This window comes from Salvelinus alpinus, chromosome 17 (assembly GCF_045679555.1).
Source record: "Salvelinus alpinus chromosome 17, SLU_Salpinus.1, whole genome shotgun sequence".
NCBI lineage: Eukaryota > Metazoa > Chordata > Actinopteri > Salmoniformes > Salmonidae > Salvelinus > Salvelinus alpinus.
The window spans coordinates 8,543,132-8,565,159 of record NC_092102.1 but is presented as its reverse complement, the minus strand read 5'-3'; the positions used below and the strand labels follow the sequence as shown (position 1 = coordinate 8,565,159).

The 22,028-nt window shown below is 43.3% G+C and overlaps 1 protein-coding gene across 8 annotated transcripts; it reads right to left on the bottom strand.

Annotated features, from left to right (window-relative positions):
- Positions 1-357: 357 nt before the first annotated feature.
- LOC139542062 (glucocorticoid modulatory element-binding protein 2-like) lies at positions 358-20,839 on the bottom strand. Of its 8 annotated transcripts, none has more exons than XM_071347060.1 (10): positions 20,610-20,839; positions 12,275-12,390; positions 11,581-11,654; positions 8,819-8,943; positions 8,433-8,554; positions 7,825-7,982; positions 7,649-7,723; positions 5,799-5,936; positions 3,859-3,981; positions 358-3,677 (listed from the first exon to the last, which is right to left on the bottom strand). In XM_071347060.1, exons 4-10 carry the CDS (start codon positions 8,924-8,926, stop codon positions 3,052-3,054), a joined length of 1,350 nt encoding a protein of 449 aa, XP_071203161.1. In that variant the 5' UTR covers positions 8,927-8,943; positions 11,581-11,654; positions 12,275-12,390; positions 20,610-20,839; the 3' UTR covers positions 358-3,051. The 8 variants fall into 8 exon arrangements, with proteins under 8 accessions (XP_071203161.1, XP_071203163.1, XP_071203164.1 ...); XM_071347062.1 differs by having other exon boundaries at positions 12,275-12,372; XM_071347063.1 differs by having other exon boundaries at positions 12,275-12,369.
- Positions 20,840-22,028: the final 1,189 nt, after the last annotated feature.

Sequence of the window (22,028 nt, the reverse complement as noted above, 5' to 3'; positions counted from 1 at the left end):
TTTGAAAGTATAATGTTGACATGGTCAGTCATTAAAGCTATGGTAGATATAACATGATTTTATGTCATTTTATCTGTGGCCAATGACCTTGAGCCTTCTTGGATGGGCACTTCTAATGTAAATCTATGGCAGAACCCAAGGGGCTTGAACTTTCTAGCTCTCCCTGTAGATTTTGCAGTGATGTGTTCTCATGGGTGACAGAACACTGAGCCAATCACGGTGCAACTACAGAACATTACCAACCCCTACGCTGTGTATTTTCTGCTGTCTGACCCTCCACCACAGAAAGCATGGAGCTAAGTTGAAACACCTGCATTTTGGAGCGGCCTTACTCAAGAAAGCAAAAAAGAGACCATGTTTGTATGCAGCTTTATTAACTAAATGTTTATTTTTTACATTGTTTGCAAACTGATGTTTGCAAACTGATGTGTGACAAGTATTAATGCCTAAATAACATGCAAAAACAGGCAACACATTTCTTTTGCTAAGTCCTGAATGACGGGTCGCCACTGGCTACCATAGAAAAAAGCCCCCCAAAATGTAATCCAATGGACATCTTGCCATTCACCATGTAGTGCCAAAGGTGACCAAATACGCACACATCTTTGGGCACCGCCAACGACCCTAATCTCATTTGATATATATATATATTTTTTTCTTCGAATTTTAGAATATTTCAACAAACGAGAAGAATACCAATATCAGCAGAAACATGGCCTACAGACCTGCAGCATAGCGAACAGAGGATGATGAGGACCTTTGGTGTTTTCATTTTTAATTGATGTTCAACAATACCTTTCTTAAAATCAATCACAAAACTAAATGGAATGCTGATGAGTGAAATTGGACTAGCACCATCTTGTGGACGAGTAGCTCAAGAGTAGGCCTACATTGCCAAGAGGACAGCGTGGAGCGTTGAACATTGTGGAGTGCCAATGCACATAGGCTCGTGGTGCATTTCAGCATCATGGAGAGCGCCTCTCATTGCAAAATAGGATCTTTCATTGCATTCACAATCAATCATGAGTCAGCTAGAATGATTCACATTGAATAAACTGTTGTAATCTTTGAAGTTCACTGATTGATTCTAAGAAAATTGGCATTACAATCAAAACGTTTGAACTTTGAACATAAAGTTCCCATAAACTTAAATTACATGGATCACGAAAGGGCAAATCAAACTCAACATTGAAGAATTATTCACGGTTGATGCCATCTGATTTAATTTGCTGTGCACTATGCACCCAAAACCAAGTGCAACGCACCTGTCGACCGTCACTGGCCAAAGATGAGTATCTGGATAACATGAAAACAAATGAAAATATACTGTGTCCGTAAAATGCATTTAGGTTCAGAACTTTTGTGAAACAGCAAAGTTGAAAAATATGCCAAATAGAAATCACAACTGGATGGTCTTCAGAGATAGATGGGAGGGGTTGAGGGTAGCTGAAGGATGGGACTAAAAATAAACAAAAGATAACTATTGTAAATTCTAAACGGGGTGGTTCGAGCACTGAATGCTGATTCGTTGACAGCCGTGGTATATCAGACCGTATACCACGGGTATGACAAAACATTTATTTTTACAGCTCAAAATTACAGTAAGGCACCTCGGGGGTTTGTGATATATGGCCAATATACGGCTAAGAGCTGTGCCTAGGCACTCCGCGTTTTGTCGTGGTTAAGAACAGCCCTTAGATGTGGTATATTGGCCATATACCACTCCTCCTCGGGCCTTATTGCTTAAATATACTGCGTCCGTAAAATGTATATAGTATGTCAGCTGGACATGTATCACCTGGAAGTTGAAGCCTAAGTGTTGTTGTCCATTAGTTTACTCCAATTAGTGGAGGTAGGGTTAGGGGAAAATAATAAAGGAATATCTGAAGAAGCAAAATAAACACTTCAGCACTCCCTACCGGCATGTTCTGATATCAAGGTGTGGGACTAGTGGCATATTAGAGACATGTCTGAAAACATGCATAGTAAACATTGGCTATTGTAACAGACCGATGCAGTACAATAACAGCTTTCAGAGCGTGTAACGAGCATGAGTAAGTTTAAATAGAAAAACATTGTGTAAAAACAGGGCCATATTTCAACATAAACTTAAGCTTACCTACAGTATTTCATTGCAGCACGACCAGACGGCGAGGTTTACCAGTCATGTAGCCTAGCTTGTGTGCTTTCCCATCAAGCCAGGGTCATGATCATGTGGACTCACTGTTCAAGGTTGCGTTTGATTTGCCCTTTCATGATCCATGTCATTGAAGTTAATGAGAAGACTGGTGAAATTCACAACTCAACGCCTTCTCTGGTCAGAAGAAATGTTACACAAAGCTATTAAAGGTATTGATTTCATGATGAATTGAACAACTGGTTCAGAAATAAAAAGAAATGCCAAATACTTAAAGTTTTCCAGTAATGGCTAGATTTAAGAATTTATACAATTAATTTACAGAGTACACTGACAAGTTCAACAAAACCACCAGTTTGTTCACTTTTCATTTGTTCAAAAATATGAACTATATAATAAAATGCATTGTAATATTCAACAAAAAGTTATATACAGTTATTAAATGTTGAAATGGAAAACCATTCTGATGTTGAAAGATGAGCACTGTAGAATTTACATTTTTAGCACAATGTAAAGAGATAATGTGAACATGGCACCCACACCCCAGTGAAAATGGACACCTGAGAAGAACTAAGAAAATGGCTTTTGAGCAGAGTCGGCATCTACTTGCATGGTTATAAAAATATACACTGTTTTGAATTCCAAACTCAATTCTGCTCAGACATTTTCACCTCTATACACACACACACACAGACACAGAGACACACACACAGACACACACACAGGTGCTTTGAGTAAAATGAGCAGTGCATGTAGTTATACATTTGAAGTAATCTTTACTGATATGGGTCCTTCATAGTTCAACACCACTAGACCTAGGCACTGGTTCCAGTACTTGCCCTCCAAACCAGTGAGGACAAACAGGGCCTCAAGTCCCTGACATGTTTTTAACACTATAGGAGGAGTACATCTCTCTAACTCTCCACCGTCTCCTTCGCCTCCTGCTCCTCAGTCTCTGGTGCCACACCCTCCTGCACATGAACTTCCACCCGTCTCCCCAACGCTGTGACCTCTGCCGCCGTGCTCTGCAGTGCGTTGTTACCCATAGGCACTGCCACCATGGTAGTGGTGCCCTGGGCCGTGCCCCCAGCCAGGCTCTGTAGCTGGGTGCTCAACGCGGCAGGCAGCGTGATCAGCTGGTAGCCTGGGCTGACCATCTTGACGAAGGCTGAGGTGGCGGATGCGCCCTCCTGAACGGCGGCGGCCGTGGAGAGTACCGTCAAATTGGAGGCATCTGGCCCCAGCTCGCCCGTGGGGGAGGTCAGCACCGTGTAGGTCTGCTGGCTGGCACCGGCTCCCCCCACCGAGAGCACTTTGCACCCAGCAGGCAGGCCTGCCAGCTGGGTGAGGGGCAGAGTGATCTGGGTGGGGGCACTGGACATAACGGCAGGGCCCGAGACAGCGCGGGTGAGGCGTGGGCGTTTGGGCGTGGACGGCACGGCCACGGGAGTTAGGGTCATGAGGACGTTGTTGAGGTGTTGGGATTTGCTCTTTAACTCCTTGGCACGTTTCCTGTGCTCGTCACACTGCTGCTCCAGAGCTACGGAAAAAGACGGGCCAAACTTCATACACAACGCAAAACAGTAACATTTCACATTATTTGCAAAAGGAGCTGCTTCTAAGCCAGCTGCAATGAAAATAGTGACACCTAGGAAATCCTCATAACACAAAGGGCTCAAAGACAAACTAACGAAGAATGTTATTGTGAGAATTTAACTCACCGACAAGACTGCGTGAATACTGCTCCCTATGTCGGTCCATCTGGCTCTTGTGACTGGCTAGCACCTTCTTAACCAAGTCGAGCATGCCGAAGTTCTGCACTATATTGTTCAGCAGCACAGCATCTGAGAAGACAGTCCAACACAGAGAGTAGGAGCATGAAAAGACAGGATTGAAGTGAGAATGGCATTAGGACAGCAGAGAAACAGATCCCACATGACTATATTCAACGAATGGGGGAAACATTTCTGAACAAAGTCCTTGTTTAAGTTTAAATTTTGTTTTAGGACATAACATACAAGCAGAACCATCTTTGTTTTTTTTGTCTTATTATAAGACCCTCCCAGGGGTTAAAACAAAAATCCCATGACTGAAACTTAAGGTCGATCGCAGATCAATTATCTGTGGGGCCAAGTTAACCCATCCTTTCATGTAAAAAAAAAAGTAATGACCATCAAATCATGCTTTAAGGGACTTGTTAGGGCTAGGGTCCTTTTTTCAGAATTTCTGCCTGACTGAAGTGCCCAAAGTAAATGGCCTGTTACTCATTGTCGTTGGCGGTGCCCAAAGATGTGTGGCTGGCTTCCGGGTTAAGTGAGCACTGTGTCAAGAAGCAGTACGGCTTGGCAGGGCTGTGTTTCGGATGACGCATGGCTCTCGACAAAATTTGAGAAAATTGGAGAAAATATTCCACCATAATTTGCAAATAAATTCATTAAAAATCCTACAATGTGATTTTCTGGATTTTTTTTTCTCATTTTGTCTGTCATAGTTGAAGTGATGAAAATTACAGGCCTCTCTCATCTTTTTAAGTGGGAGAACATGCACAATTGGTGGCTGACTAAATACTTTTTTGCCCCACTGTAGTAGTCATTTAGCCACTGCTAGCGGTCCTCAGCGTTAACTCGGATCAGCCAGCCAGCCTCAACCCAGTCAATTCCTGCCAGTCTGCACAGCGCGATATCAGCCCAGAGCATATCGGACTGCTTTTTCTCTACAACATTTCCGGATTCCTACCACCAGCTCTGAACCTTTACACCGGATCATCGCAGCTAGCTAGCTGCTATCCGAGTGGCTACTCCTGGCTAACGTCTCTGTCCCGAAGCAAGCACCAGTTAGCCTGGAGCTAGCCTGGAGCTAGGCCCATTTCCCGGCTAGCCAAAGAGGTCCACCAGCCAATTCTTGGGCTACAATACTTATTTTGCCAATTGGCCTGGACCCTTTACTGCCGACACAGAGCCCCGCTGATCGTAACCGTCTGAGGTAACCGTCAACAGGCTCTTCCATTGCGATGTCGCCGGATGCCCATCTGCTAACCCCGGCCCGCTAGCTGTCTGAATCGCCGTGTCTCCAGCTCGCCGAGCGTAACAGCAACTACGGAATTGGCTCCATGACTCATCTTGTGCTACTCATTGGACCCTATGATCACTCGGCTACACATGCCTCTCCCTAATGTCAATATGCCTTGTCTATTGCTGTTTTGGTTAGTGATTGTCTTATTTCACTGTAGAGCCCCAAGCACTTCCCAATATGCCTTAGATAGCCCTTTTGTTCCACCCACCACACATGCGGTGACCTCACCTGGCTTAACTGGTGCCGCCAGAGATGCAACCTCTCTCATCATCACTCAATGCCTATGTTTACCTCCACTGTACTCACATCCTACCATACCCTTGTCTGTACATTATGTCTTGAATCTATTCTACCGTGCCCAGAAATCTGCTCCTCCAGAAGTTATTGTCGGTCATAAGAGACGGTAGCAGCAACATTATGTACACAATAAGTACAAAATAGGTTATACAAAACAGAACATTTAAAAAAAAAAATAGCACAATTGTTTGGGAGAATGTAAAACGTCAGCCATGTTCTTCGGCGCCATCTTATATTATCCACACACACACATACAGAGAGAGATCATTTAATTGAGAGAAGCCCCACTGACCGTTGACCTGCAGGGGAGGCTCAGTGATGCGCTCCTGCATTCCCTTTAGCACCTTTTGAATCTCCTTCTGGAAGTCCTCCACCACTTCCTCCAGCAACCCAGCCTCCTTCAGACCCCTCCAGAAGGTCACAGAATCCTCTGGAACAAAGCAAGCACACACACACCAGAAAGTCGCTTCTAAACAACGTACTAAATACTCTGAAAGAGATATTCAGAGTTAAATAAAACACGGTTTATGCCGGATTGCCAGAGTTGTGACCTTCTAGTAAATCAGTGGTTTTCAAACCTCTCCCTGGGGACTCCCAGAAGTTTCACAATTTTGTTGTAGCCCTGAACGAGCTCACCTGATGTATCTATTCAAGGACTTGATGATACACTACATGACCAAAAGTATGTGGACACCTGCTGGTCGAACATCTTATTCCATAATCATGGGCATTAATATGGAGTTGGTCCCCCCATTTGCTGTTATAAAAGCCTCCGCTCTTCCACTAGATGTTGGAACATTGCTGCGGGGGACTTCCTTCCATTCAGTCACAAGAGCATTAGTGAGGTCGGGCACTGATGTTGGGCAATTATGCCTGGCTCGCAGTCGGCGTTCTAATTCATCCCAAAGGTGTTCGATGTGGTTGAGGTCAGGGCTCTCAAGTTCTTCCAAACCGATCTCAACAAACCATTTCTGTATGGACCTCATTTTGTGCACAGGGACATTGTGTTGCTGAAAAAGGAAAGGGCCTTACCCACACTGTTGCCACAAAATTGGAAGCAAAGAATAATCTATATCACTGTATGTTGTAGCGTTAAGATTTCCCTTCACTGTAACTAAGGGGCCTAGCCTGAACCATGAAAAACAGCACCAGACCATTATTCCTCCTTCACCAAATGTTACAGTTAGCACTATAAATTGGGGAAGGTAGTGTTCTCCAGGGATCCGCCAAACCCATTTTCGTCCGTCGGACTGCCAGGGAACGCGTTTCCACTGCTCCAGAGTCTAATGTCGGCGCGCTTTATACCACTGTGAGGCTGCTCGGCCATGGAAACCCATTTCATGAAGCTCCCGATGAACAGTTCTTGTGACAGGAAGTTTGGAACTCGGTAGTGAGTGTTGCAACCGAGGACAGCACTCTGCGGCCCCGTTCTGTGAGCCTGTGTGGCCTACCATTTCGCGGCTGAGCTGTTGTTGCTCCTGGACGTTTCCACTTCACAATAACAAAACGTACAATTGACCGGGCAGCTCTAGCAGGGCAGGAATTTGACGAACTGACTCGTTGGAAAGGTGGCATCCTATGACGGTGCCACGTTGAAAGTCACAGTTCTTCAGTAAGGCCATTCTACTGCCAATGTTTGTCTATGGAGATTGCATGGCTGTGTGCTCAATTTTATATACCCGTCAGCAACAACTGTAGCTGAACTAGCCAAATCCACTAATTTGAAGGGGTATCCACATACTTCTGTGTGTGTGTGTGTGTGTGTGTGTGTGTATGTATATATATATATATATATATATATATATATATATATATATATATATATATATATATGGGTGTGTGTGTGTAGGTTGACAAGTTGAATTACGTGGGCTAGCTGTGGAATAGTTCAAATACATGGAACGTCTGCGGGTGCCCAAAGAGCGATTTGAAAACCTCTACAGTAAAAAGAGATTGATTAAGAGAGTAAGTGTACATCATGATCACACTTATAACTGTCAGATCTAAGTGCTCTAAGTGCACTGTCATGTGATTGGAAAAGCAGTTACGGCCATTACGCGACTGAGTGTCTTAAGTATTGAACGTTGAACGTCTAAAGTAATCTAGCCTAATTTCTAAGCAAAGTGGCCAGGTAAAACTCACCTCCTATGGCCGTGACCCATTCCGTGGTGTCGTCTGATGATCCCTCTGTTGGAAACGTGGCCGGTGATCCGTTCACTAGAATGACATCATGGTAAGCGTTGAACACCTCAAATGTTACACAATTCTTTCCAAAGACTAGGATGTGAGTGGATCCCGGTGTGCGTCGGTGTGTTTACCGTCAGATAAGGAAGGAGTGACAGGAACATATTCGGTGGACTGCTGGCTGCTGAGTGACACTCTGGTCCCCACCAGGTCAATCTTAGTACTGCGGCAGGTGTTGGAGCACACCTTGGAGTGCTGGTAGAAATCCAACTCGCCTGAGTCCATGATTTTCCTATGGGAAATTATATCATACACCATTAATCAGCTGCCAGACAGCATCAGAGAAAGTCTTATCTCCCAACAAAGTGCAGCGTCGCGTTCATTAGGGGATGCAATGGAAAACTATTTAAAACATTTTGCAACCGAAAGCAAAAATAAGCATTTCTTATTCAGTCCAGGTAGACCCTTCCCTGTTTCAGCCCATTTGAAACATGTTTCTTTCATTTAGTGGCTATTGAACATGACCCAGGCCTTACTAAACTAGTGCCATGGAAGCACCCTTCATTTATTTTATGTTACAGTGCCATCGTGTGGCACATTTCAGAACTGCAAAATTATTGATAATCCATTTTGCAGACTGGCAGTGTAGAACTCTACTCAATTCTTTGCATGGAGAACCATACGGTTGACATTGTAAATTCTTTGTGCCAACCCAAGTGTGCATCCCTTCGAAGCCACTGACCTGATCATAGTGCCGTTCACACGAATGGCTCTCTTCCAGTCCTTCAATGTAGATTTCCCAGCCAGATAGACAAATTCCTTGGGACTGATGAGATGCTCATTGAACTGGAACAGAGATTGACCCTGATGATGTCGGTCTTATTCATGAGTGCACATCGTAGCAAAAGGGTGTGTAAAAGAAAACAAGCGTTTCTTATTGGACAAGTTCAGCCTGTTTTTTTTCTTTGTTTAGGGCCAAATGAACATGACCCGGTACCTCCATGGTTCCTTTCTTTGTGCGCATATCATGGGGATAATAAACCTCAAAATGATGATTTGATAGGACTGTGAAAGACTGAGTTGAACTTGGCTAAAATGGCTAAAAAGTGGGTTAAAAATCAGACATACTTGGACACATTTGACGTTGATGCCAGGGCAAACAAACTTCTTCCAGACCAGGGTGCCCTTCACGTCCCCACAAGTGATTGGGTACACCAAATCAGCTTCCACATCCATCTCCTCTGACAGCTTCACTGCTCAGACAGAGAGGCAGATTACAAGCCAGCATTTAATTAATTTGATCATTTAAGACATGCACACAGCCACTTTACAAAAACTAAGTGATGGTTTAGGGAAGTAGAATGGCGCCAGAGGGGATGGCTGATGTTTTACAACTGTGCTATTTTGTTAGTTTTTTTGCAACTTATTTTGTACATCATTTTGCTGCTACCATCTCTTATGACCGAAAATAACTTCTGAATATCAGAACAGTGATTACTCCCCTCGAACTGGAAGAAACTTTTTCAATTAACGAGTCCGACATGAAGGATATACTGCTTTCTCGGGAACAGGCCCAAATCCCCATCATTTGCATGAAAAAATGACGGAGAAAAAGGGGGCGGAGGTCAGGCTGCCTTCTGAGAATTCGTAGGCGAGCGAGTAAACCCTCACTGCCATCCGTTCTATTGGCCAACATGCAATCATTGGAAAATAAAATCAATGACCTACGATCAAGATTATCCTAAAAATGGGACATTATCTCTTGTGTTTCACAGAGTCGTGGCTGAACGATGACACTGACAATATAGAGCTGGCAGGATTTTCCATGCACCGGCAAGACAGAGAAGCTACGTTTGGTAAGACGAGGGGTGGGGGTGTGTGTCTTTTTGTCAATCACAGCTGTGTACGATGTCTAATATTAAAGAAGTCTCTAGGTATTGCTCACCTGAGGTAGAGTAACTTATGATAAGCTGTAGACCACACTATCCATATTATTCGTGGTTGTCTATTTACCACAGGAAAAAAGCGATGCTGGCACTAAGACAGCACTCAACCAACTGTATAAGGCCATAAGCAAACAAGAAAATGCACATCCAGAAGCGGCGCTCCTAGTGGCCGGGGACTTTAATGCAGGCAAACTTAAATCCATTTTACCTCATTTCCACCAGCATGTCACATTTGCAACCAGAGGATCACCTTTACTCCACACACAGAGATGCATACAAAGCTCTCCCCCGCCCTCCATTTGGCAAATCTGACCATAATTATATTCTCCTGATTCTTGCCTACAAGCAAAAACTAAAACAGGAAGTACCAGTGACTCGCTCAATAAGGAAGTGGTCAGATGACGTGGGTGCTAGGCTACAGGACTGTTTTGCTAGCACAGACTGGAATATGTTCCAGGATTCATCCAATGGCATTGAGGAGTATACCACCTCAGTCACCGGCTTCATCAAAGGGTAAATCAACGACTTCGTCCCCACAGTGACTGTACGTACATATCCCAACCAGAAGCCATGGATTACAGGCAACATCCGCATCGAGGTAAACGCTAGAGCTGCCGCTTTCAAGGAGCGGGAGACTAATCCGGACACTTATAAGAAATCCCGCTATGCCCTCAGATGAACCATCAAACAAGCAAAGCGGCAATACAGTATTAAGATTGAGACCTACTACAACAGCTCTGGCGCTCGTCGGATGCGGCAGGGCTTCAAAACTATTATGGACTACAAAGGGAAACCCAGACGCTTCCCTGACCGATTCTTCAATACCTACAGACCACCATAGTTCCTTTGCCCAAGAAAGCGAAGGCAACCTGCCTAAATGTTTACCGCACCGTAGCACTCACGTCGGTAGCCGGTGCTTTGAAAGGCTGGTCATGCCTCACATCAACAGCATCCTCCCGGACACCGTAGACCCACTCCAACTCGCATACCACCCCAACAGATGTCCCAATCTCAATCACACTCCACACTGCCCTTTCTCACCTGGACAAAAGGAACACCTATGTGAGAATGCTGGGGCGGCAGGTACCCTAGAGGTTAGAGCGTTGGACTAGTAACCGAAAGGTTGCAAGATCGAATCCCCGAGCTGACAAGGTAAACATCTGTCATTGAGACCACCTATAGGGAGGAGGTCAGAGACCAGGCAGTGAGTTAGAGGAATTTGTACAGCATAACTAGCTGTGCCCTTTGGTACAGGGGATATTATTTATTATGAATACCGCTAAACAGTCTGTCACAAACATCACAGAGTTATGTTTAGATTCATCATCAAGCGCATGGCAGTGACAATGTCCTGATCAGCATATAACTTTACCTTAGGCTCCTTCAGGCCATTATTAGGCAAACATTATTCCTTATAGTCCAAGGCCCTTACATGTTCTGTTTAGAGGCGAATTGGCTCTGGCAGCCAAAAACTACATGAATTGATTCGGTACGGTTCTAGAACAAAGCCATACGCTTTCATATCACATCAAAATGATTTCAAATGCGAAATATACCCTTACTGTACACTGTTTTAACACAGTTGCAGCCAACAGTGGTTCAGTGACAACACATTTGTGGTGTCAGTCTTCGGTTTACACACAGGTGTTCGGAGACACAGATAGCTAATTAGCACAGGTAGTCGACTGTCTTTCATTTGTTTTCCCGTAAACAAGCGCTGCAACATGGAACTATGGCAGTGTGGGAACCCGATAAAAAAGGTGTAGTAATAAAACCTTTTATTTATTGTTGCTGATATGAAGGATACGTTCCTTCGGTTTCCAAAACCGTACCGCAAGTGATGAGTGTTAATGTTTAGAGCAAGTGTCTGGGATCTTAAACCTCCCCGGCCAAGAGATCGTCAATAGGCGCTAAAGGTAGTTTGCGTGAATGGGTTAACTTTACCTAGGACTGCCTCCTTTGTCACAGTGATGGTGGCGTCGGTTTCTGACTCCACGCTTCCATCTGGAAGTTCCTCCCTGAATGGCATAGAGAAACTCCAATAAGTCAATAAGCCATAGAGAAAGCTCAGTGAGTGTTAAATCAAAGACAATATGCAGCACCCCAGATGAGAGGGGACAGATACTATCAAGCGTACCACTACCAAAGACTAGACTATGCCCTCGTAGGGTATAGGCTACCAAGACTCGACTATGCCCGTCTTTGGTAGTGGTATGCTTGATTACAAACCTACTACCACCACTAGGGTTGACCTTTTGAATATATGTAACCTGATGAGGAAAAACTCAAATAGTCTTATGTAACATAAGGTATAGGCCAGTGGCGGCTGCTAATGGGAGGACGGCTCATAATGGCTGGAACAGAGCGAACGGAGTATCAAACACATTAAAAAAAATATTTGATACAATTCCACTCATTCCGTTCCAGACATTACCATGAGCCCGTCCTCCCCAATTAAGGTGCCACCAACATCCTGTGGTATAGGGCTAAGGGGTATCACTGACTCAAAGTGACTGAGGTTTGTGTGTATGGTAAACACACAATTAACTCACTCTGTTTTAGGCTTTAATACTTCCCTGATTGGTCTGGAGAAGCTGTCACGGGACTTTAATCTCAGCGTGTGTGTACCACCACTCACCCTGCCTGGGTCAGCTCTGTAGCCACCAGCACAGTCTTCACCACCTCTGCAGCCGAGCCCTCCCCTGCTCCATCCGGCGTTGTCACGACTACCACCTCCTCCACATTAACATTGACCTCAGATGATGCCATGGGGGGGGGGGGGGGGGGGGGTCAGCAGGTCTCACTGAGTGATACAGACACAGTTCTGTGCCAATGATGAAATTTGACATTCCAAAGCACATCTCCCTTCAATGTCTTCTAGGCTGGTTTAGCTTGCATGATATATGGGGTGGGCTATTATTGGTAATTGACAGAAGTGTACTAGGTCACTTAACTATGGCTACCACCAACTGGCCTTTCAGGGGTGATTGATCATACTTTTGATTGGGCCGCCATTTGGCAATGTACGCTAGTTAGTAGGGACGTAATGAGTCACCAATATGCATCGGTCCCTGGTTCAAATGTTTGCTTGGGCCGCCATTTGGCAATGTACGCTACTTAGTAGGGACGTAACGATTCACCAATACGCATCGGTCCCTGGTTCAAATGTTTGCTTGGGCCGCCATTTGGCAATGTACGCTAGTTAGTAGGGACGTAACGAGTCACCAATACGCATCGGTCCCTGGTTCAAATGTTTAAGATATGAGTGCATCTGTCTGCAGTCTCCGAACAGATCTAAAATGTAGCATGCGTCAGTCAGAAAAATCACCAGTTCACAAAATAATGATCATATTAGGCATACTTTTAACCATCCAAAAATACCTAATCTTTTGTGCCATCTGATGCGTTCTCTCCTTCAGCGTCGAACTGAGCATGTAACTGTGCTGACAGTCGTTGATCAATAAGTCATCTTGCATTCCAAACAATCCCAGGCAATATCAGTAGCCTAGTCAAACTGTGCACTGTACGCTCCGCTGACCAACAAGAGGCTTCATTAGTTGAGTGACAACCAATGCAATTTGTTAGGCTATTATCAAATGCACTGTTAGTGTTTTACCAGAATAAAGTGTCCTAAGCAACCTTCTGATTGGGGCTTAGTTTAGTTTAGCTTTAAACCATAAAGATGGGCAACTTTGATGGGGTTGGGGGCACAAAAAAATCTGAACTCAATATGAGGGGCTGCAGTTGCTCACAAGTCTGATATCTGAGTGAGACCGACTAACAATTTTTTTTTATTTTTTATTTTTATTTTTTAAATGGGGCCCCCCCCCGGCCAGTATTCGGCCATGATAACAAGCTTATATAGCTGGCAACTAAACTAACTTAGCAATAAATACATTGTTGCTGACATGGGCTAATTGACTGATTGTCAGTGAATGACATAAGAGAGAAACTGCTAATGCACCACCCAATTTCGAATTTGCGTATTTTAATTTTCTAACTCGTAAGTTAAGACTCCGACTGAGTTCCTAAATAAATACATGTTTGTGGAAATTTATCCGAGGGCCTTCAAAATTGGGGGACCATTTGCCCGTCCCTGCTTTAAACAATCAGTGTATATGTTATTTTTTCTATATACAGGGTAAAGTTGATAATTTCATAGCGAGGACAGCAATCACTTTTGCTAGCATGGTGAAAGCAAGAGGAGAAAAGTTCACTCTGTAAAAACTTCCAAACGGTCTAAAGCAGGGGTGTCAAACTCATTCCATGGAGGGCCTAGTGTCTGCTGGTTTTATGTTCTTCCTTTCAACTAGACAACCAGGGGAGGGCAGTTTCTTACTTAACAGTGGCCTTAACTCATCAATCAAGTACAAGCGAGTGACAACCCGCAGGCACTCGGGCCCTCCGTGGAACGAGTTTGACACATGGTCTAAACCATTTGATTTTGAGACTGGATGAAATCGAAAGTTGTGCTACACACACACAAAAATGCAACATGCAACAATTTCAAAGATTTGACTGAGTTACAGTTCATATAAGGAAATCAGTTAATGGAAATAAATTCATTAGGCCCTAATCTACGGTTTTCACATGACTGGGAATACAGATACCTTAAAAAAAACATTTACATTTTTTTTTAAATATAAAGAAAAATGGGCCTCAGGAACTCGTCACGGTATATTTATGTGCATTCAAAATTACCATCAATAAAATACAATTGTGTTGATTGTCCGTAGCTTATGACTTCCCATACCATAACCCAACCGCCACAATGGAGCACTCTGTTTACAACGTTGACATCAGCAAACTGCTCGCTCACACGACGCCATACACGTGATCTGCGGTTGTGAGGCCAGTTGGACATACTGCCAAATTCTCTAAAACGACATTGGAGGCAGCTTATAGCAGAGAAATGAACAGTCAATTCTGGCAACAGCTCTGGACCTTCCTGCAGGAAGCATGCCAATTGCACACTTGCACAAAACTTGAGACATCTGCAGCACTGCTGTTTAAATCAGCTCTCAGGTGAAGAAATGCTGAAAATTATTCAAACAATCAGAATGGAGAAAGACCCATTGAAATCACCTAGAATGTATGTCTTGCCACCCTAGAGTCACACACTACTCAAAGCATAGTTAGAACTTGTATTATTCAAAAACATAAAATAACGTCAAATGGTGTAATTTATTTTAAGCCCTAGCCCACGACCCGATTTTGATATCGGAACATGCTCACGTCCCCAACCATTATTTAAGATCCAATATTGACTTTATTTGGGGCTATGGCAGTCAATTGAAAAACATTCTAACAGTATGTCTCTTAACTCACCATCACATACTTTTAAATGTGGGATTATGACAGTCAATTGCAAATTAGTCTGACATAATGCATAATATCTCACCACCACTAATGAGACGGCTGTGCTTGATGCATGTCGCGTCGGAGATTCTCAAAGTTAGGGGGCCTGGTTGACAGTGCGCAGCCCATCGCTGCTGTCACATCCAACCTGGATTGATATTTGGTTTTAACGCAGACGAGAGCACCGAGTGCTTTCAACACAACTGGGAACTCTGAAAAAAGTCGAGGTCAAATCATGACGTCTGATCTTCAGGTTGGAAAGTCAGAGCTCTAGAAAGAGGCCCGAGTTCCCGGGTTGGAATTACGAGTTGGATGACCATTCAAAACTTGTTTCCCACCCCAGTCGGAGCTCGATTTTCCCAGTTGAACGTGGCATTAATGATCAGAGGGAGACGGCAGGGTATTCCCTTTGTGGCAGGAACCAAAACTCCTCTGTAGTGACCCATGAATGCATTCGGTCACATGACAGCTCAATCAGCTGTTTGATTTCACTTACTGGTATGTCAACTGAGCCAGGATCACAGTCAAACAGAAATAAGTATTTATTCTGAATCCACATATTCAGTCACTCACCTGTAGAATGTTTTTGTATTTAACCTGCATGCCTGTTCAGTTTCCCAAATATGTACAGTACCAGCCAAAAGTTGACACACCTACTCATTTCAAGGGTTTCTTTAGTTTTTACTATTTTCTACATTGTACATTCTATTTGACCAAGAAGGAGAGTAATGAGTACTGCATCAGATGATCTGACCTACACAATCACCAGATCTCAACCCAATTGAGATGGTTTGAGCTGGAGTTGGACCACAGAGTGAAGGAAAAACAGCCAAGTGTTCAGCATGTGGGAACTCCTTCAAGACTGTTGGAAAAGCATTCCACTATCATTGTAGAAAAACAAACGATAGTGGGACTAAGCGCAAACCAGATGGGATGGCATATTGCTGCAGAATGCTGTGGTAGCCATGCTGGTTGTGCCTTGAATTTGAAATAAATCAATGACAGTGTCACCAGCAAAGTACCCCCACACCATCTCCTCCATGCTTCACGGTGACAACCACACATGCGGAGATCATCAGTTCACCTGCTCTGCATCTCTCAAAGAGACAGCTTTTGGAAGAAAAAAATACATCTCAAATTTGGACTCAGACCAAAAGGACACATTTCCACCGGTCTAATGTCCATTGCGTGTGTTTCTTGGCCCAAGCAAGTATCTTCTTCTTATTGGTGTCCTTTAGTAGTGGTTTCTTGCAGCAATTCGACCATGAAGGCCTGATTCACGCAGTCTCCTCTGAACAGTTGATGTTGAGATGTCTGTTACTTGAACTCTGAAAAATTTATTTGGAATGCAATCTAAGGTGCAGTTAATGGCCAATTTCTGAGGCTGGTAACAGTTATCATAGCGCTTGATGGTTTTTGTGACTGCTCTTGTAGAAACTTTCAAAGTTCTTGGAATTTTCCGGATTGACTGACCTTCATGTCTTAAAGTAATGATGGACTGTTGTTTCTCTTTGCTTATGTGAGCTGTTATTGCCCTAATATGGACTTTGTCTTTTACCAAATAGGTCAATCTTCTGTATACCACCCCTACCTTGTCACAACACAACTGATTGGCTCAAAACGCATTAAGGAAAGAAATTCCACAAATTAACAAGGCACACCTGTTCATTGAAATGCATTCCAGGTGACTACCTCATGAAGCTGGTTGAGAGAATGCCAAGAGTGTGCAAAGCAGTCAAGGCAAAGGGTGGCTACTTTGAAGAATCTCAAATATAAAAATACATTTTAATTTGTTTAACACTTTTTTGGTTACTACATGATTCCATGTGTTATTTCATAGTTGATGTGTTCACTATTATTCTACAATGTAGAAAATAGTAAAAATAAAGAAAAACCCTTGAATAAGTAGGTGTCCAAACTTGACTGGTATATTTATATATAGAAATATCACATTTACATAAGTATTCAGACCATTTACTCAGTACGTTGTTGAAGTACCTTTGGCAGTGATTACTGCCTTGAGTCTTCTTGGGTATGATGCAACACGCTTGGCACACCCGTATTTGGGGAGTTTCTCCCATTCCTCTCAAGCTCTGTCGCTGCACAGCTATTTTCAGGTCTCTCCATGTTCGAGCGGGTTCAAGTCCGGGCTCTGGCTGGGCCACTCAAGGACATTCAGGGACTTGTCCTAAAGCCACTCCTGCGTTGCCTTGGCTGTGTGCTTAAGGTTGTTGTCCTGTTGCAAGGTGAACCCTTGCCCCAGTCTGAGGTCCGGAGCACGTTTTCATCAAGGATCTCTGGGTACATTGCTACGTTCATCTTTCCCTTGATCCTGACTAGTCTCATGGTCCCTGCCACTGAAAAACATCCCCACAGCATGCTGCTGCCATCACCATGCTTCACTGAAGTAACGGTGGCAGGTTTCCTCCAGACTTGACATTCAGGCCAAAGAGTTCAATCTTGGTTTCATCAGACCAGAGAATCTTGTTTCTCATGGTCTGAGAGTCTTTAGGAGCCTTTTTGCAAACTCCAAGTGGGCTGTCATGTGCCTTTTACTGAAGAGTGGCTTCAGTCTGGCCACTCTACCATAAAGGCCTGATTGGTGGTGTGCTTCAAAGATGGTTGTCCTTCTGGAAGGTTCTCCCATCGCCACATAGGAACTCTGGAGCTCTGTCAGAGTGACCATCGGGTTCTTGGTCACCTCCCTGACCAAGGCCCTTCTCCCCCGATTTCTCAGTTTGGCCAGGCAGCCAGCTCTAGGAATAGTCTTGGTGGTTCCAAACTTCTGATGGAGGCCACTGTGTTCTTGAGGACCTTCAATGTTGCAGACATTTTTTGGTACCCTTCCCCAGATCTGTGCCTCGACACAATCCTGTCTCGGAGCTCTACGGGCAACTCCTTCAACCTCAAGGCTTGGTTTTTGCTCTGACATGCACTGTCAACTGTGGGACCTTATATAGACAGGTGTGACTTTCCAAATCATGTCCAATCAATTGAATTTACCACAGGTGGACTCCAAACAGGTTGTAGAAACATCTCAAGGACCATCAATGGAAACCGGATGCACGTGAGCTCAGGGTGTGAATACTTCTGTAAATAAGGTATTCGTTTTTTATCTTTAATACATTTGCAAAAATGTCCTAAATAACTTTTATTATGGGGTAGTGTGTGTAGATTGATAAAGCCATTTTATTTAAATCTGTTTTAGAATAACATTCTGACCAGACCGCACGCCAGACGTCTGCCATCATGCGCATGTTGATTTTGTCCCCCCCACACCAGACGCGATCAGGACAAGCAGTTTGAAATATCAAAACAAACTATGAACCAACTATTAACATTTTGGGACAGGTCAAAAAGCATTAAACATTTATGGCAATTTAGATAGCTAGCTTGCTGTTGCTAGCTAAGTTGTCCTGGGATATAAACATTGGGTTGTTATTTTACCTGAAATGCACAAGGTCCTCTACTCCGACATTTAATCCACAGATAAAAGGGTAAAAGTTTTTTCTAGTAATCTCTCCTCCTTCTTCTGACTTTATATGGCAGTTGGCAACCAACTTTAAGGTGCATTACCACCACCAACTGGAGTGTGGACCTCAGTTCATCTTTCATTCACCCACGTGGGTATATGCTCCTAAAAACCAATGAGAAGATGGTATATGCTCCTAAAAACCCACGTGTCAATGAGGAGATTGGAGAGGCAGGACTTGCCAAGTTCTATTTTAGCACCTGGCTATGCAGACGCTCGCACACAGTGTGGGTGCAATTATTGCATGACATGTTTGTGTACATTTATTTTACTACGCTCGCACACTCGACGTGTGCAGTCTGGTCAGCATGTACGGCTGTAACGTAAAAAAATGTGGGAAAAGGGAAGGGGTGTAAATACTATCGGAATGCACTGTAGACACACACACACAAAAGTATGTGGACACCGCTTCAAATTAGCGGATTTGGCTATTTCAGCCACACCCATTGCTGACAGGTGTACAAAAATATATATTTTTTTAAACACCCAGCCATGCAATCTCCATAGACAAGCATTGGCAGTAGAATGGCCCGTACTGAAGAGCTCAGTGACTATCAACGTGACACTGTCATAGGATGCCACTTAACACTACAGCATACAATGACATTCTAGACGATTCTGTGGTTCCAACTTTTTGGGGAAGGCCCTTTCCTGTTTCAGCAAGACAATGCCCTCGTGGACATAGCAAGGTCCATAGAGAAATGGTTGGTCGAGATCAGTGTGGAAGAACTTGACTGGCTTGCACAGAGCCCTGACCTCAACCACAATGCATCACCGGGGTAAACTACCTGCCCTCCATGACACCTACAGCACCCAACGTCACAGGAAGGCCAAAAAGATAATCAAGGATAACAACCACCCGAGCCACTGCCTGTTCACACCGCTACCATCCAGAAGGCAAGGTGCATCAAAGCTGGGACCGAGAGACTGAAAAACTGCTTCTATCTCAAAGCCATCATACTGCTAAACAGCAATCACTAACTCAGAGAGGCTGCTGCCTACATTGAGACCCAATCATTTGCCACTTTAATAAACGGGTCACTAGTCACTTGAAACAATGACACCTTAAATAATGTTTACATATCTTACATTACTCATATCATATGTATATACTGTATTTTATACAGCGATCACTCATCCATATATGTACATATTCTCATCCACCCCTTTATATTGTGTGTATAAGGTAGTTGTTGGGGAATTGTTAGATTACTTGTTAGATATTACTGCACTGTCGGAACTAGAAGCACAAGCATTTCGCTACACTCGCATTACCATCTGCTAACAATGTGTATGTGACCAATTACATTTGATGAAACACCTTTGGGATGAATTGGAACGTCGACTACGAGCCAGGCCTAATCAACCAACATCATTAGACTCCACTCTACTGTGAAGGCTTTCCACTAGATGTTGGAATATTGCTGAGGGGACTTGCTTCCATTCAGCCAACAAGAGCATTAGTGAGGTCGCAACTGATGTTGGGCGATTTAGGGCGTTCAAATTCATCCCAAATGTGGTCGATGGGGTTGAGGCATGATCTACACTACATATACACAAAAGTAACTAGAATCGTCTTGAAAGGGAAATATGCACATGCCTACTAAGTAGTTAGGGTTGAATATTATGTAGAGGGCCTGACTAACAAACTAAGACATTTGGAATCAACGCTATTGAACTAGATGTTACGTATAACGTTAGCTCTTCTCATTGCAGTTTTTGTGCTGTAGCTACAACATTATTCATGGTATAAGAAGCTAGTTGGGTGGCTAAGTTTAGCATGTCAAGCCAGGCCCAAACAAGGCAGAGATACTTGTTGTGCTATGACGCACTAGTTGGATAGTTCACTAAGTTAGCGGAACCATACACTGACATTTCATTTTAAACTGAGCTTCACTGTTAACGCACAGCGAGCCAACGCCAGCCATCTACGCCGTGGGGATGAAATAACGTAGCACGTTACGACGGCCCGACCGAAGCGTCCAGTGTTTACGTTATGCTGCGTCATGAAGAGCAGTTGCTTGCTAACAACAGGGGCACATATATGCCTGCTTTATAGTACTGTAAAACTTTCTCGTCTTACCTTTTTCAGAAATAGCTGCTGTTGTAGTGGTCAAGAATAACGCTAACGTTTCTCAAAGTTCACGAGCGTAGGTTATGCGCGGTCACTGGATGGTTACGTCACAAATAGAGCAAGATGTTTCACCGGATGTATAAAGCTGAAGCATCCGGTTGACGGTTCCACTCACCACCAAATATGGTAAGGAGAGGAAGCCCAGTGGCCGGCAGTGGGAGAAGATGGAGCGAGATTGAACTGGGCTGACATTCTGCTGATTTTCTCATCGAAGAAAAGTCCAATCTGAATAAATGTTTCTGTTCCCAAATCTAAAAGATGTTACGAACAGAGTGCAATATGTTCTGTATACGTGACCCTTTGCCAAAGTAAAAAAATTGCATTGTTTAAAAGAGGTGGAAGAGCGAATTGAGTTATTGCACACGTGCACTTCACGGTAGTGAAAAAAAAAGTTTTTTATTTTTTCAAGTCAAACAGTTTGCGATAGTTTGACTATGATTGGTGTTAAAACAATTATAATTAAATTATTAAATGAAATCATACTCTACCTTAACCACAATGTATTTAAATATGCATTGGTTTGTTATGAAAAATAATGCTATTAAGCATTTGCATTTAAAGTATAACTTTTTAATGTATAGAAACAAAGTGCATATAAATCTAACCATTCAAAATGAATACAATCTGAACAGCATAATTGATTATTGCACCATATCAAAGAAAAATAAATAACAATTTGCAAAACTGCAGCATCGCACAAATTGAAATAAATGTAAAAAAGAAGGATGCTATTACACTTTTTTATTTATTTTATTTCACCTTTATTTAACCAGGTAGGCTAGTTGAGAACAAGTTCTCATTTATAACTGCGACCTGGCCAAGATAGAGCAAAGCAGTGCGACACAAACAACACAGTTACACATGGGCTAAACAAATGTACAGTCAATAACACAATAGAAAAGGTTATATACAGTGTGTGCAAATGTAGTAAGATTAGGGAGGCAAGGCAATAAATAGGCCATAGTGGCGAAATAATTACAATTTAGCAATTAAACACTGGAGCGATAGATGTGCAGAAGATGAATGTGCAAGTAGAGATACTGGGGTGCAAAGGAGAAAAAAAATAAGTAACAATATGGGGATGAGGTAGTTGGATGGGCCCTTTACAGATGGGCTATGTATAGGTGCAATGATCGGTAAGTTGCTATGACAGCTGATGCTTAAAGTTAGTCAGGGAGATATCCATCTTCAGTGATTTTTGCAATTCGTTCCAGTGATTTTTGCAATTCGTACCAGTCATCATCAATACACAATACACATCAATACACAATATTCCTCGTTTGGAAAGAAACAAGCCTGAAACCTTGAACAAAGACTGTTGACATCTAGTGAAAGCAATAGGAATTGCAATCTGGGAGCTGGAATTGC